General features: G+C 33.0%; 1 protein-coding gene and 1 pseudogene across 3 annotated transcripts; one reads left to right on the plus strand and one right to left on the minus strand.

Annotated features, from left to right (window-relative positions):
* Positions 1 to 345: 345 nt before the first annotated feature.
* On the plus strand, positions 346 to 6,093 carry LOC123199726 (O-fucosyltransferase 38). Of its 3 annotated transcripts, none has more exons than XM_044614778.1 (11): positions 346 to 729; positions 1,508 to 1,586; positions 1,996 to 2,063; positions 2,436 to 2,524; positions 2,637 to 2,814; positions 3,167 to 3,295; positions 3,859 to 3,995; positions 4,510 to 4,723; positions 4,810 to 4,994; positions 5,447 to 5,542; positions 5,753 to 6,093. In XM_044614778.1, exons 1-11 carry the CDS (start codon positions 460 to 462, stop codon positions 5,886 to 5,888), a joined length of 1,581 nt encoding a protein of 526 aa, XP_044470713.1. In that variant the 5' UTR covers positions 346 to 459; the 3' UTR covers positions 5,889 to 6,093. The 3 variants fall into 3 exon arrangements, 2 of the variants coding, with proteins under 2 accessions (XP_044470713.1, XP_044470714.1); XR_006498408.1 differs by having other exon boundaries at positions 4,810 to 5,066; XM_044614779.1 differs by having other exon boundaries at positions 454 to 859.
* A 2,990-nt stretch (positions 6,094 to 9,083) lies between these two features.
* On the minus strand, positions 9,084 to 14,783 carry LOC123199652 (annotated as a pseudogene).
* Between the last annotated feature and the right edge of the window lie 891 nt (positions 14,784 to 15,674).

A 15,674-nucleotide genomic window follows, 5' to 3' on the forward strand; every position in this document is an offset into this window, starting at 1 on the left:
GATTATTTTTTATCCCCGTAACGGGGACGGGGCGAGGACGGGGATTGATATCCCCTACGGGGATGGGGACGGGGATTGATATCCCCTCCCCGCCCCTCCCCATTGCCATCCCTAGCTCCTTCCATATAAATTTTTTTAATTTTTTAATATTTTAACAGTAACGAGCCGCGTTGCGGTAGCATATGGGCCTAATACATAGGCTCAGAATCAATTCTAGAAAGCCCCTGGGCCAAAACCAACACACTATAATGTTGGGCCAGGTAACCGGCCTAATTGGTGTGAAAGAGGCTTACCAGGGCTATGATGATATAAATTCACACTGGCTTTGTGGCACAAGACAGGGGAGGCATCTGCTAGTTTTGAAAACTTAAGGCGTAGTTTGAAACATTTTCCAACCACATTTACCGAAGTTTTCGCTGTCGCGAGACTGATGCAAGAGATCTCGGTGTTGGATTTGAGATGGTGAAACAGAAAAGAAGCTCCTACGGTTACCATTTCAATTTCAGAAGCTCTTCTTCTTCGATACTCAAATTCTTCCCCAAGAAACCATCTTTTTTCACTGTCACGCTTTACATAGTCATCCTTCTCTTCTCTTCTTCAGTTCTCATTTTTCTTTTCAGCAGTAGAAACATAGTGAATGATGACCATGATTTTGATGAACAAAAGCATATATTTACACAGTATGATCAATCTCAGTCTCTGTCTGAATCTCAATCTCAGCCTTTGCAGGTAAATTGTGCTGTTCTTGTTTGTGGGTGGTTAATTTTTTGCCTGGAAATGTGTTTTCTGGTGGAATATGCTGAGTTTGCGTTATGAGAAATGGATTGTTGGGTCTCAATCTCAATATCTGTCCTTGCCGGTAACTTTTGCTTCTTGTGCTGTTTCTGCTTGTGGGTAATGTTGAGTTTGTGTTTTGGCTGTGTTGTTTTAATGGCGGGTTTGTGTTCTTGTTGGTGTTATAAATAGTTGCGATTCGCCAATTTTTCTTTTTGAGAACTGAGTTGTTTTCTTTACTTTGAGTTGTTGATTTGGTGGAGAAGAAGAAAGCAACTTTGATTCATTACATGATTCCATACTGAGGAAATGGGATCAGCTATTCATGATCTTTGTAGAACACGTAAATTCATTATAGTTCATGGGTGGAACATATTCCATTTGGATTGAATTAAATTGAAAATTGTTACAACTACTAGTATACATATAACTATAAAATAGAATTGAAGCGTTATCATTGTTATTTGAACTTAAATTAACCATGTTAGTATCTTAAATTTAAATTTATAAAGCGAAAATAAGAATTGTTACTTTGGAGAATCATTTATGCTACAAAGCTAGTGCGTGGGATATACCTTATGAATCCCAACTTCAATTAGATTTTATGCGTTTGGGTTTAGCATGTTCATGCAACATGATAATTTCAGTCCTGTTATTTGACTAGGATGTCTCAAAATAGTGATGCATTTCCTTTTTTAAGGGTAATGGTTTTTTTCTGCTTTCAATTTTGCAGATTCTACAAGACCAACTTTGGGATTCTCCTTTTAGCTATGGTTTACACCCATGTGTCAAGCCTACGAGTAGATACATAGGTAAAACTTATATGCATCAAATTCTTTTCTCTTTCTGTTGCTATGTGGTATGGAAAATTGACTCCGAAACCACCTAGTGGGTGAAGGTTTCCACTTGTGTTGGAACACTGATTACCTTTAACTGTTTTAGGTCACAGTCCATAGTCTTTTTCATTATTATAAGTATATTGTTATCATCAAGTCTATGCTAATTTGTTAATGCAGTCAGTTGTAACCTTACAGCAGATCATACTCTTGCATCTTATTCATCAAGATTTATTACTCAGGCTTATATTCTCCACTCAAACAAACAATTGAACACGTACCATTACAGCCCACCTACCCACAACCCCTCTGTGTGTGTCTGTGTCATTTTCTCTCGCTTTATGTCAATGTTATTTCCCCTCTTATTTCTACTTTGCAATGTCAGCTTCCAAAGGATCAAACCGGTACATTACAGTAAAATGCAATGGAGGATTGAATCAGATGCGGACTGGTGTAAGTTTACAGACATTTGTATTTCCTTTAATCTTATAGGTTATCTAGATTAAAAGTTTCTGATTCTATGTGTAATTATATACTTCGGTTATAATTTTAGTTGAGATAGAATGCCACCCAAAATTTTTATAAGAAAAAAAAAGAAGAAAAAGAAAGAAATGATTGTCAACAATATTATGATATCTCTTTCTCATAGAAAATAACATTCTTTTAGACTAATAATATATATACGATCCTTTCTTTACTGCTTATTTGGATGTTCACGGTAAGATATATGATGCTTGCCTCATAAAGGTCAACTTAAACTGTTCATTTCATCCTTTTCCCTATTCTTCTGTTAATTTCAGTTCGATAACAATACTTTTCTCTTAGATATCGGACATGGTGGCTGTGGCACACATAATGAATGCAACACTAGTTATTCCTCAACTGGATAGACGTTCATTCTGGCAAGACACAAGGTCTTCTCAAGCACTAATATTTTATGTTAGAAGTTTTTTGAATAATTCATCTGTGGGTACTTTTTAAATTTATATTAACATTTAAAGTGCTCATATTATGAATCGTATACAGTAAATTTTCAGATATATTTGATGAGCTCCATTTCATCAAAGCATTACAAGAAGATGTGAGGATTGTCAAGGAGCTCCCAAAAGAACTGGAGTCTGCCCCTCGGGCCCGGAAACACTTCACTTCCTGGTCTGGCATGGGTTACTATCAAGAAATGACACAGTTATGGAAGGACAATCAGGTATGTGTGGTATTTGTGGCTGCCTTTCCAATTCGAACTAACTTTATCTTGGTTCTGGAATGAGATCCTTTATATATAAGAGAGGTTTTGCAACTGAGCTAGTTTTAACTGATGTTCTAATTGGTGGATTATATATTATTGCTTAATTTGTTTGTGGGATAACATGTGATCATTCTGTTGCCTCTTAGAATTGACCATACTTTGTATTGAATTTATTATTACCAGCAAGAAAAATATTATTCAAACAACAAACTGCTCTAGTACCAATAGAACTAGAATAAATTAGTTTAAATGGTGTTTGATTTTTCAGATGTATGAACCCTAGAGTGGCTTATCAAGTCATCTTGTGCAGGTAATTCATGTTGCAAAATCAGATTCACGACTTGCGAACAATGATCTGCCACTTGATATACAACGGTTGAGATGTCGTGCTCTATATCATTCTCTCCGCTTCTCTATGCCGATTGAAATCCTAGGAAAGGTTTGCATTTATTACTTGAGCTATTGAAAAGTATTTATTTCTTTCCATCATGGACATTGTTAAAGTCCAGAGTATTTTAGGTCCTGATAGATCTACAATCAGGATACAGTAATTTCTTTCTGAGAAACAAGGGATAAAAAAATCTTAAAGAAAGGGAGCTTGACTGGTTTTCAGAAAAATAAAATCTTACAAATTAGAGAATTCAGTTAAAATCTATTTTCAATTGAAGTTATTATAGCTATTTTCTATGATAAGATTTTACTTATATCCAAAACTTATATCACAAGTTGAAATACACAACTTGATCATAAATTGAGCACCCTTTAAAAGATTAAAACTGAGATTTTCAAAGCTTTGAGAAATATAAGATTTTTGAATGTTACAAATGGCGGTCAGAGTCTCTGAAATTATTTACAGTATTAACCTTAGAAGAAGTTGTTTTATGCTAGAATGCAATATACATGATCCCAGATGTTCTATTTCTGCATCATTGCATTTAAGAGGTCTCCTATGGGGCTTCATGTTAAATTAGGTTCTGAGAATGCATGACGCTGACACCACAGAAGCTGGTGGAACGGCTGAGATCACGTGGGGGAAGATACATAGCTCTTCATCTCAGATACGAGAAAGACATGCTATCTTTTACTGGTTGTACTTACGGTCTGACTAATGCGGAATCTGAAGAGCTGAGAATAATGAGGTTAGAAAATATGGATTTAGGCATGTACATCTATGTCATACGGTTCCAAGTGCATAAACATTAATCACTCACATGTTGGATGATTGCCTTCTTCTAAGTATATTGGTTTGTGGTTCTCTTCAAGCATGACGTTTGAGACATAAAATACTACATCAAGTCTGAGGTATTGTAACATCTAAATTAAGCTTTTGTTGTGCAAATCATTGGTTCTTGATGAAACTGCTATAACATCCAACCTAAATATTCATTTCAGATATGCTCAAGACATTAGAAAGATTATTTTTGCATGCACTGATTATTTTGAAACATTGAATTTAATTCCAGTGCTGAGCTTGAACACACTTTGGAGAAGAGTGTTGTTTGGTTTATCTATTGGTTAGGATCAGTAATGGCTGGCATGAAAATGCGACTTGTAATATCCTTGCAAACGGAACCATGCATTTTTAAGGGGTGTGTGCCAGTTTAATCATGTTGTTACTATCTTGTGTTTCAACTTATTTAATTGCCTTTCTAGGGAGAACACAAACCATTGGAAGGTCAAAGTTATAAATTCAACGGAACAGAGAATATCAGGCTTGTGTCCACTAACTCCTAAGGAAGTGGGGATATTTCTTCAAGCTCTTGGTTATCCAGCCTCAACATTAATTTATATTGCTGCTGGAGGAATTTATGGTGGTAATGCTCACCTTTCAGAGCTCATGTCCCGCTTTCCAAACCTAGTTTTTAAGGTATGTCATTCCTTTTTTGGTTTAAATGTGTTACCAAAATAGTCAATCATGAGTGCAATTATTGATTGATGGCTGGATTTTTTCAGGAGAATTTGGCTGCTAATGAAGAGTTGAAGGCATTTACTAATCACGCATCTCAGTATGCCGCTCTTGATTACATAATTTCCATAGAGAGTGATGTGTTCATCCCAACACATTCAGGTAATATGGCAAGAGCTGTCGAGGGACACCGCAGATTCTTAGGTCACCGCAAGACGATCACCCCAGACAGGTATTAAAGCAGTCAATCTTCAGGGGCTTTTGAGAATGAAAATTCAGACTGCCAAAATTAAACCTCAACTTGGTAATTCTGCTTGCTTCTTCATGAACACAATTGGTCTTATTGTCTTGATTTTCTGTGTCCTGGAGCCTTAACAATACCGAACCTTGGAAATAACTCATGTAATCTTTAGTAGTTAGCTCAATTTTCTGTTAGGCTGCTAATCTAAACTATACTTCCTCGGAACTCATTCATGTGGATCTGTTCTTTGCATACTTTAAGAAATAGAAATAATTTCCTTTAAAAATACAACTCTCTCAATGATATTCTCTCATTAGAACTGATAAAAAGCTTTAATGATTATTTAGGTTACTAAAAATATGGAAACATATATTTCAGTTAATAAAGTATTCCCTTTTACATTCTTCTGCTCCTTGAGTAATTTCTTTTCTTATATATTTTAGGAAAGGACTTGTTAAACTTTTTGATAGGCTGGAAAGTGGAAAGCTTAGAGAGGGGCCGTCTTTCTCGTATCTCGTGCAGGAGATGCACAAGAACTGGTAACTTTGTTTATAACTTTCTCTCTCTCTTTATATATATATATCATTGTTATTATTATTATTATTTTGAAGAAATACTCTGCAGAATAAAAAATAACTCCTGTTATTAAGATGAAATGTAATTGCACAAGTTGGATCCGCTGATATACACAAAATGAGTATCATCGGTTTTCCTTACTAGACTTGTCTTGCTCTATTTCAATATCACAGGCAAGGGGCCCCGAGGAAAAGGAGAGGACCATTGCCAGGAATCAAAGGTCGAGCACGTTTCAGGACAGAAGAATCTTTTTATGAAAATCCATACCCAGAATGCATATGTGGTCCAAAGACACATAGAGCAAGATAAGTCTATCCGAATTTCAGAGTTTCTGCAATTACAAATTTATGTCAAGTAAATATCTTGGTACCCCATGACAAGTCTATTTGAACTTCAAAGATCCTGACTGGCAAAAATTTCGAGCCCTGGCTGCACTAGCATCAGATTAGGTTTTTAGATTTGTGTATGAATTAGAAACTTCATGAGTGGTAAAACTATATTTCTATGGTTGTCATGCGCTTTTTTGCATGGTTTCTTTTTATGTTTTGTTTTCTGAAAACATTTTTATTGTTTCTTTCTGATTATTTATTAGACTCTTTAGGATCCTAAGATTTTATCAGGAAATTCCAGAACCTCAGGTCAGTTTATACTCAGTTTATTTCATTAAAGCTTGCGTCATAATTCTGATACGTCAACATTTCAGCATGGCTAGTCGGAGTTTTGTTACTTCTAGTGTTGTATGTTTTGGCTTGTGAGAGTGAAAGGAAGCTGTGAAGTCGTTTCATTCTCTTTGAGAGATGCCTATCTCAAGAGGTCTTAACTATGATTCTCCCCATCCTCTCACACATGGGTGAGAAAAATACCCGAACCAAAACTGGAACCACTGGGTAGCTGGATTTCAGTTTCAGTTTTGATTCCTGACCAAAACCGCTGGATACTCTAATTTCAATTTTGGTTCCTAAGTAGAACCAACCTGTCTTAGGTAGGTATTGGTTCCCAACCTCTCCTCTCTCTCTCCGCATACTCTCTCTACTCTTCAGCTTATTTGTTTATTTGCCTCTAGCCATCACAAAATTAACTCTTCCTCTTAATTTCTCTCCAACAATGGCAAAGACTCCATCTAAATGCTAGAGAGAACAGACCCAGCTATATTGAAGAAACAAGGCGCCACACATCATTTCTGAAATCCATAAGGGATTTTGAAGAAGCCATGTTGAAAAGGACGAAAAGAAGTGGCATGAAATTGAAAAGGGTAATGATTGAAAGAGTCATTGTTGCATACAAATTGAATTGAGACAACAATGAAGCATAGTGTTTAGAGGAAGAAAAAATTTTGTTTGTGAGGAAGAAGCATAGCAGTGAGAGGATAAAAAATCAGCCGGGGAAGAAGAATATATTGTTTGTACTGCGAACGGTATAGGGAGAACATGTTTCAGATATAAATCTATTTGTACAAGTTTTGGTTTCCTTTCTCAAATCTTAGGAATCGGTTAGTTCCAATTTTGATTCCTGATTTTAGGGTGTGTAATTTGACCCACTCATCCTAAGAGTAAGTACTGGGAAGACTAAATTATGTTTTTCCACCTAAGGTTTGGTCTAAAACCACTTTTCACGCTCTGTTAGCACAAATAATACTTTCTCATTCAAAATCAAACTTGGTACTTTCATTAACTAAGAATCGTTGCAATCAAATAATTTGAGTCTTTTGAGATCTTTTGCAATTTCTCTATATAGAAACATACTTTGATTAACTTTGTTCACAAGCTTTTCCTTTGATAATATAGAAGTAGATTATTTCTTGTTCTATTATCCTACTTGTGCACTTATCCAAGTTCATTGTATGATTAGATTTTTCTCTTCTTTAGGTTCATCTTTTCATGATTTTAGTATTATATTTTAGGCTGTGAGGATTTAGAAATAGGGTATTAGGGTCAGTGATCATGAAACAAATTAAAACAAAAATATAAAATAAAATACGAGTGTATTTAGAAATTATAATGTTGTTTCTAGTAATTCATACAAGGGTTGAATTTATCAAAAATAAATAAATAAATAAATGGGGCTAAAATTCACTTGCCTATATAATTAATGAGTTCAACACATTAGGTGTTTGTATTTTAAGTTCAAATACTCTATGATTTTAAAAGGGGTCAATTATGCATGAATTTAAATTTTACCATTCGCTCAAGATTCATAATTTCAAAAGGGCCAAATCACTATTTTCCACTCAAGGTTTAAAGAAATGATATTTACGTCCTTTAAGTTTGAAAAAAAACTAATTTTTCATCCATTTTATTGAACTTTTTTATAAAGATATTAAAAAGAGAAAAAATAACCTAGCTAAATAACACTATGCTTCCAAAAGTTTATTAAACAATTTTTATACTTCTAGATTATATTAATTTCAATTAAAAAATTACTAGTACAAATATATATAAATGTGTTAATAATATATAATCATATGTTTGAGATAAATTATAATTCTTTAAAAAATTTTAGAGGTGATCATAAATATATTTTGGAATTTTAGAAATTCTAAAAAAGTTTGGGATGTTTTTAAAATTTTTAAATTTCAGTATGTCTTTTAACAGTTTAAAAAATAATAATTATACTCTTAGAGAAATAAAGAAAATGTAACAAATTTGAGGTGAAAATGTCATCATAAAAATATTAAGATTATAAATATATTTTTAATATAAATATATATAATATAAATATAAATATATAAATATATATTAAGCTTTAATCTACCCTTATACATCAACTACATTCTAGCACAATAATGGACCTAGGGGGTCAAAGGTGATCTACTAACCTCCTTTAGTTTGAAAAAATATGGGTTTATTCCAAGATCAATCCTTTGATTTATAAGAGTCCAATGAAATTACTGGATTTTGACGTATGTCTGTTAGCATAAAAGATAGAAAAATATTCATCCATCTTCTATGTTCAAATTGATGTCTTCAACTAAAGTTTTGATAGATTAGAAGTTCCCAGTACTCATCAAACTGTAAGTGGCACCAAGAGCTCTGCCTTTGATTGACATATCTTAAAAATTTTCATCTAATTATAAAATAATAATAACATGAACGTTCATACATTACAAGATTTAATTGAATAGTCTGGTGATTAAATTCTAAAAAACAAGATATCAGGATTTATATCTTCTAGCAAACTTCTTCGAGAAGGGTTCTCGAGAAGAAGATTAGCAATTTTTTAGCAGCATCAAAATAAGATGAATAAGTATAAATCTTTTCAAGATTTTTAACATCAACACTGTATAAATACTCCTTCGGCATCCTTATATCTTGTATGGCCTTGGCCAATGGCTTGAAAATAAGATGAATAAGTGTAAATCTTTCCAAGATTTTTAACATCAGCCCTGTATAAATACTCCTTCGGCATCCTTATATCTTGTACGGCCTTGGCCAATGGCTTGAATTGAGTTTTGTGATTACTATTTTCCTTGTCAGTTATCAAGCTCTTATGTGCCTCATCGAAACACTAGTCACCGATTTTCAAATTGAAACGATATAAGGGAAGAAATCTTTGTCCATATAAAGCTATAAACTCCAATGCCAAAAGAATGAACTCGAATTCCTCGTTCGACATGTTGAAGGGGAAGCTAATTCTCGTCTATCCTAGTTTTAGTCCGATATAACCCTACAAACAAGTTAAATTAGGCATATTAACCCTTTATCATGGATATATGGAGTTAACAAGGGTGGAGGGGGGCAATTGACCCCCTTGATTTAAGAAAATCATAAATACATCAAAATTTTGTACCCTAAAATGTTTAAATGCCAAATGACTATTTCCCACCCAAGGTTTGATGAAATGATATTTTCTTACCCTTAAAGTTTAAAAAAGAAAAAAACAAATTTTCACCCATCATCTACTTCTATTAGTGAATCATTAAGTTTTCCTAAAAATGATTATATTGACCTTTTACGAAAATGAGAAAATTATTATTTACACTTAATATAATTATTAAATTATTAATATATCTTTGGCATTTTTTAAATATATCACTTATATTTTTAAAAGATATCAAAACTTTAATCAACTCTAAAATGTTGTACTTTGGTCTATTCTTTAAAGGTGTAATTATCATTTTAAAAACTATTAAGGGACATATTGAAATTTTAAAAATCTAAAAAGCACCCCTAATTTTTTAAAATTCATAAACCCCCCAAATTTCATTAATATCCTAATATTTTTTTAAAATCCAGTTTGCCCACCAAGTTTTCAAAAAGGAAAATAAAAAAATAAAGGAGAAAAGAAAAATAAGAAAAAGAGAAAATGAAATAAATAAAAAATCTATGTAAAATGCTATTTCTCACCTTTTACTGAATGGAATTCAAAAGTGAGTGACAGATGAAAATTAATTTTTTAAAATTTATAGGTGAGAATTGGTTATTTCAGTAAACCTTGGGTGGAAAATAGTCTTTTGGCCTGCATGCTAATTAAATTCGTCACATTCATAATTATACGCTTTTCAACTTCTTTTTCCGGTTTATTTTACTTCATCCATACAAAGTTTTTAAGTTCTCATTCAACAAAATTTAATTTTCTAAGTTTGCAAGAACTATTTAAACAACTAAAATATAAATAATGTGTTCCTATATTCCTGATTATTGATCTTCATAATCTAATCACGAGAATGAAATGTGTATAGAACATATATACCTTCTGTACGACCGAACGAATTTTTAGCGACTGGTTTCGTCAAAATCAAGTAGAATGTGGCCATAAGGACCGGCACAATCGCAGCCACCGCGAGCTTGGATGCCGAACAAGTCATTGAGCAGAGTTGCAACGAAAGATCCATGAAGAGGCTTATCTCTGATCACGTTTTGCATGGCCTCTTGGGAAGAAGATGAAGTGGAATATACAAGGAAGGAAAATAAAGCTTGTCTTTTGGCAGTCGTGTTTCCCAAAACTTTTATGTTTTGATTTGGGAGAAGCCTCTCTAGTGCTCTTTGGAGGTATATGTCTTGTTGTGCCTTCATCACCTCATAGGCAATGTATTCTTTTACCCAAAAGGCCAATGCTGCTTTAATGGTTTGATTAATTGGAGGATGTGTCCTATGATTAACAAAAAGAAATTATTAATTAAAAACAATTATGAGTCCGGTCAGCAGCCTCCCTCAGCTCTTCTTGGTCCGTCCATGGCCATAATGGGTTGAGCATGAATTATACAAGGAAGATGTGTTGATGGTACAAACCTAGTTGTATTTCCAACTTGCACTAAAATTTCTCAGTTGAACTAAAGATGACAATTTTGTTCGTGAAACCAATAGCCCACCCCTCCTCGATTGAGAAGAGGATTCCTCGGTAAAGGCAGAAATATATGTGTTGAAACCACTATAGTCAGGGACATTGTGGGGATAAAGATAAATGTATCCCCGACTTGTCCACTTCCGAGCTCGTCCCTTGTAACATCCCTCCCTAGAAGTATTACCCACCGGAGGAGAAATGTTACGAATTAATATCTGGAGCGTATATTTTTTTTTCTTTTTAAAATACTTTAAAATAAATGTATCATTAAAAGTGTTTAGAAAATATTCCAAGAAAACTGAAAATCTGGAAGCGAACAAAAGATGTATATACTCATATGAAAACTCATCTGAAAGCATTTGAAAACAGAGAGTAATCATATACAACTGTGCCATAATCTCAAAAAGTCAAAAGTCGACAAGAACATGCCACTGTATGCATGTACTATTTCCTTTCCTGTTCTAACTCACTCTTGGGACTCAACCTCACTCATAACCCCCATAAGAAATCGAGGTGATAATTTAGTTCATGCTTTACTATTTAGGTCATACTTTGTCTCATCTAGTATCTATTTGATACTTTCTGGAAGCTGACTATAGGGATTTGACACTTTTCTAAGCTCAAGCTCTTTTTATTTCTTTCACTACACCATTTTTGAATATGAATTGAGCTCTACTGCGAGCATGCTCTACTGCGAGCGAACCCTACTGGGGGTCTATGTCCTACTATAGATGTGTCCTACTGCGAATGTGCCTTACTACGGGTAGTGTAGTGTAAAGTATCCCCTCATAGTTTATAACATGCATGCGGGCTTATATCTTACTAATTTTGCTTCCATTTAAATTTATTCATAACTCACCAGACATTACTCTTGGGACGACCCCTAAATCTTGAGCCCCAAAGTCATTTTCTTGCTTTTCTTTCTTTTTCTTTTCTTATTTTCTTTTTCTCTCCTTTCTTTCCTTTCCTTTCCTTTCTTTTCTTTTCTTTTCTTTCTTTTCCTTTCCAAAACTGTGAAATACTGTTCACAACCCTGTTTATTTGACAGGACATCCTTCTTTTTCATACAATTTCACAGTCCAAATGGTTTCTAATTCATACAAGCTATATATCGTTGAAAAGAGTATTCAAAGAGCTTTCTAACAAGCTATAATGACACTCATAATTCATTAGATAAGATAATCAAAATGTGAGATGAAATTAGTGGCAAAAACTGCCTCCTCTGTTTATTTGGTAAAACAGTCCTTGTGGTTTATACAATATTTAACAGTCCAAATGATCCCTAATTCATACAAGCTATATATTATTGGAAAGAGGATTCAAAGCGCTTTCCAACAAACTATAATAGCACCCATGATTCATAAGATAAGACAACCAAAATATGGGACGAACTCAGTAGCAAAACTGTAAATATTATACAACTTTTTGCTATGTACAAAATCACACATATAGACATCCCAAATGGCAAAACAACATTTCTCAACTTCAAAATCATCATTTATAACATAGATCCAAGGAACCAAAAGCCTAAAACATGCAACATATCAAAGGTGATACCCTTTACCTTGTTTCAAGCCAATCTTTGCAAGTTGACATCCTCTTTCTTGTCTTATTTTCTTTATCACCAAAATCACCTTAAATCAACACTAAAACATACTAACATATTTATATAACATGCATTCAATATATATAAACATAGGAAGAGGGAAAAAAGAAAGAGATATTTTGATTACCAAGCTCCAAAAGTGTTTATTCTTCTTTTCTTTCCTTACTCTTCTTTCAAACTCTTCAAATCATCCACTTTCCTTCTAAAAATGAAGAAAACAAGTAGGTAAGGGTTGGCTGCTGGAGTTTTTACGGGAGAAGATGGAAAATCTTTGAAGTTTCCTTGTTTTGTCTTCTTTTTCCCTTTATATAAATCCTTATCTCTTTTTTTTTTTTCTTTTTATCTTTTTCTTTCTTTCTTTTTTTTTATATATATATATATATATATATATATATATATATATATATATATATAAAATTAAAAAAAGAAAGAAAGAAAAAGATAAAAAGAACACATACATGTGAATATATATATATTTAAAATGAGAAATATCTCAAACAGGGTCAAAAGACAGAAATACCCTTTAAACGTACCTGAGGATATTACATCCCCTCTCCTGCATATTTCCTAAATTGTTACATATTTAATTACTTTAAAAGTTATGAATTATTATAAATATGTTATGATACTTAATAAATATTTCATTATTTTTTCTAGTGGAGATAAAAAGAGAAAGTATAAAGAATTTTTCCTGTCAGATGGAAAGGGAAGGAGAGAGAAATTTTTTGTGTGGGAATGGATGAGGACTTCTTGTTATCCTCATATGAGGGATAAGACAAGGTTGGGAAAGATTTCTCCTGTGAGGACAGAGATAAAAATTAAGATATTCGACCTACACCTATTACATTGTCATATCTAAGTTAAACATTTTCAAATTCACCAGGTAAAATGTGGACCAAATTTGAACTTACAAACATTATGTTTTAATGGATTGCTCATATAAAGGATGGATTTTAAGAAAATATATTTGAACATTCACGAAAAAGAGAATGAGTAATGCAAATAGTTACAAGAGGGTACCTTTTTATTGAAGTCATTGACATAATTAATAGTTCCGCCTCCACAAGTTGAGGGAGGAAAGGAGCTCAGCTGATAAAGAGCTTTGCTCATCAGAAGGATGCCAGGGGACCCTGGACCTCCAACAAACTTGTGTCCACAGAGGAAAACACCATCATACCCATCTATCTCCCTTGATCTCATGTCATTCCCCACATGTGGACCACCATAAATTTAATCAAGACAAATGAATTAGCACCTAAAAGTAGAATTAAATTATCATTAAACATTATATTTTAAGCCTAATCTGTTGCTGAAATATGTACCTTGTAGCAAAGTCAAAGCATGCAAAGCCTCCGTGTTGATGAAGAAGTCTAGCAATGGATCTTGTATTCGAACAAATTCCACTGACATTATTGCAAGCAAAGAACCTAAAATGGGTCGATTGGAATTTTTGTGTAACTCAACTTGCACCTTCAGCTCTTCGATATTAATCAAGCCTTCATCATCAACACCAATCTCTATAACTTGAGCCAAACTGTGTCGCCAGGAAAGAATATTTGAGTGGTGCTCATGATTGGTGTCACTGCAATCCCCATAACATCTTGAAGCTTTTTAATGGCGGCCGTCGCACCTGACCCGCAAACTAATAGTGCATCTTCTCTCCCTCCTCCGAAGCATCTCTTGATGTAACGAGATGCTTCTTGTAGCAATTTGGTCGTTTGTTGTCCCACATGGCTATCCTCGCTGTGACTGTTGCCTGTTCGCAGAAGAGATGTTAACAGTGATGGAGCTTGCACTCAGTTTTTTGTATTCAATCGGATATCATATTTAAATAATGTGTCATCATGAGTATTCAATTGGATATCATTTTAATATATACTAAATTAGGTATCATTTTCAGATAATATGTCATCACATATATCCAGCTGAATATCATTTTCAGATAATGTGCCAGTAAAGTTATATCTAAGAACATGACTAATTACATGATAAATATTCGATTGAATTCTAAAAAACTATATATATATCATTGCAAGCAATTTAAAAAAATGAAATCTAAACAGGCATATTTTTGAATAGAGGAAGATAATTTATTTAAAACAAAGGAAAAAAGGTCAAATTTGGAATTTCAAAATATAAGAAACCAAAGAAAGAGCAAGCTTCAAATATATTCGGGATTTAAGAAAAAATAATAAGGCGATGCCCATTAGATTCGAAACTATTTTCAGAAAATAAAATAAAGGGTGTTTATTGTTTAAATAAAAACCTAGAAGGGATTCACTGAATTTCACAGGATAAATGGGGCCACGAGACCCCATTCACCTCTTAATGGCTCTATCTGTCTATCTATCCCTGTCCTTATCCCTGTCTCCGGATGTCCTTGGGGATGTTTATGTAAAGATGAAATGGAAAAATGTGAAGCTGAAGACCTTGAATTATATGGGCAGCCATTGACATTGCAGATATTTCAAAAGAAATTCAAGTCAAATAAAACTGCTTTTGGATTATTTTTTACCCACTTAATGATTTATATATTTAATATTGACCAACAATTCATTCGAATGTCGGAAATTCAAAGACAAATAAATCTATGATGCCCTATTTATATATAATAAATCAATATATGATAATTTATAATAAATATTGTTATGAATAATGAATATTGGAATACTTACATAAATAATTAATTTTTAGGGTGAAAAAAAATAAAATATTCAACTATATATTTTGTAGATTATGCTGGTTGAAGAGGATGTTTTGTTTTGATGCAAAGTTAATGGTTATTACTTATTAAATTTATGTTCAATAATATATATATATATTGTCAATTATGAAAAGTATGCATAATATAAAATTTAATATGTAAAATATATGTAATTAGACATAATTTTTTTAAGTTATTATATAAATTCGACCGGTTCAACCGAAACCAATATTCAAAACGGTTTTTACTCCGGTACAATTTTAAAAACCTTGATTTATATATTTAATATTGACCAACAATTCATTCGAATGTCGGAAATTCAAAGACAAATAAATCTGCTCTTAGAATTTTTATTTCTTTCGCAAATTGCGTTTGAATGATTTTATATAGTACTTTTATTTCTTTTAGATTACCTTACCTCTGGATAAGTATTTAAATAGGATTAATCTCAATAGAATTTTGTATGACTCTTCCTGTGCCTTCTGCTTCCTCTAGCTTTGCCAAA

Source organism: Mangifera indica, chromosome 16, assembly GCF_011075055.1.
Source record: "Mangifera indica cultivar Alphonso chromosome 16, CATAS_Mindica_2.1, whole genome shotgun sequence".
Classification (NCBI taxonomy): Eukaryota; Viridiplantae; Streptophyta; class Magnoliopsida; order Sapindales; family Anacardiaceae; genus Mangifera; species Mangifera indica.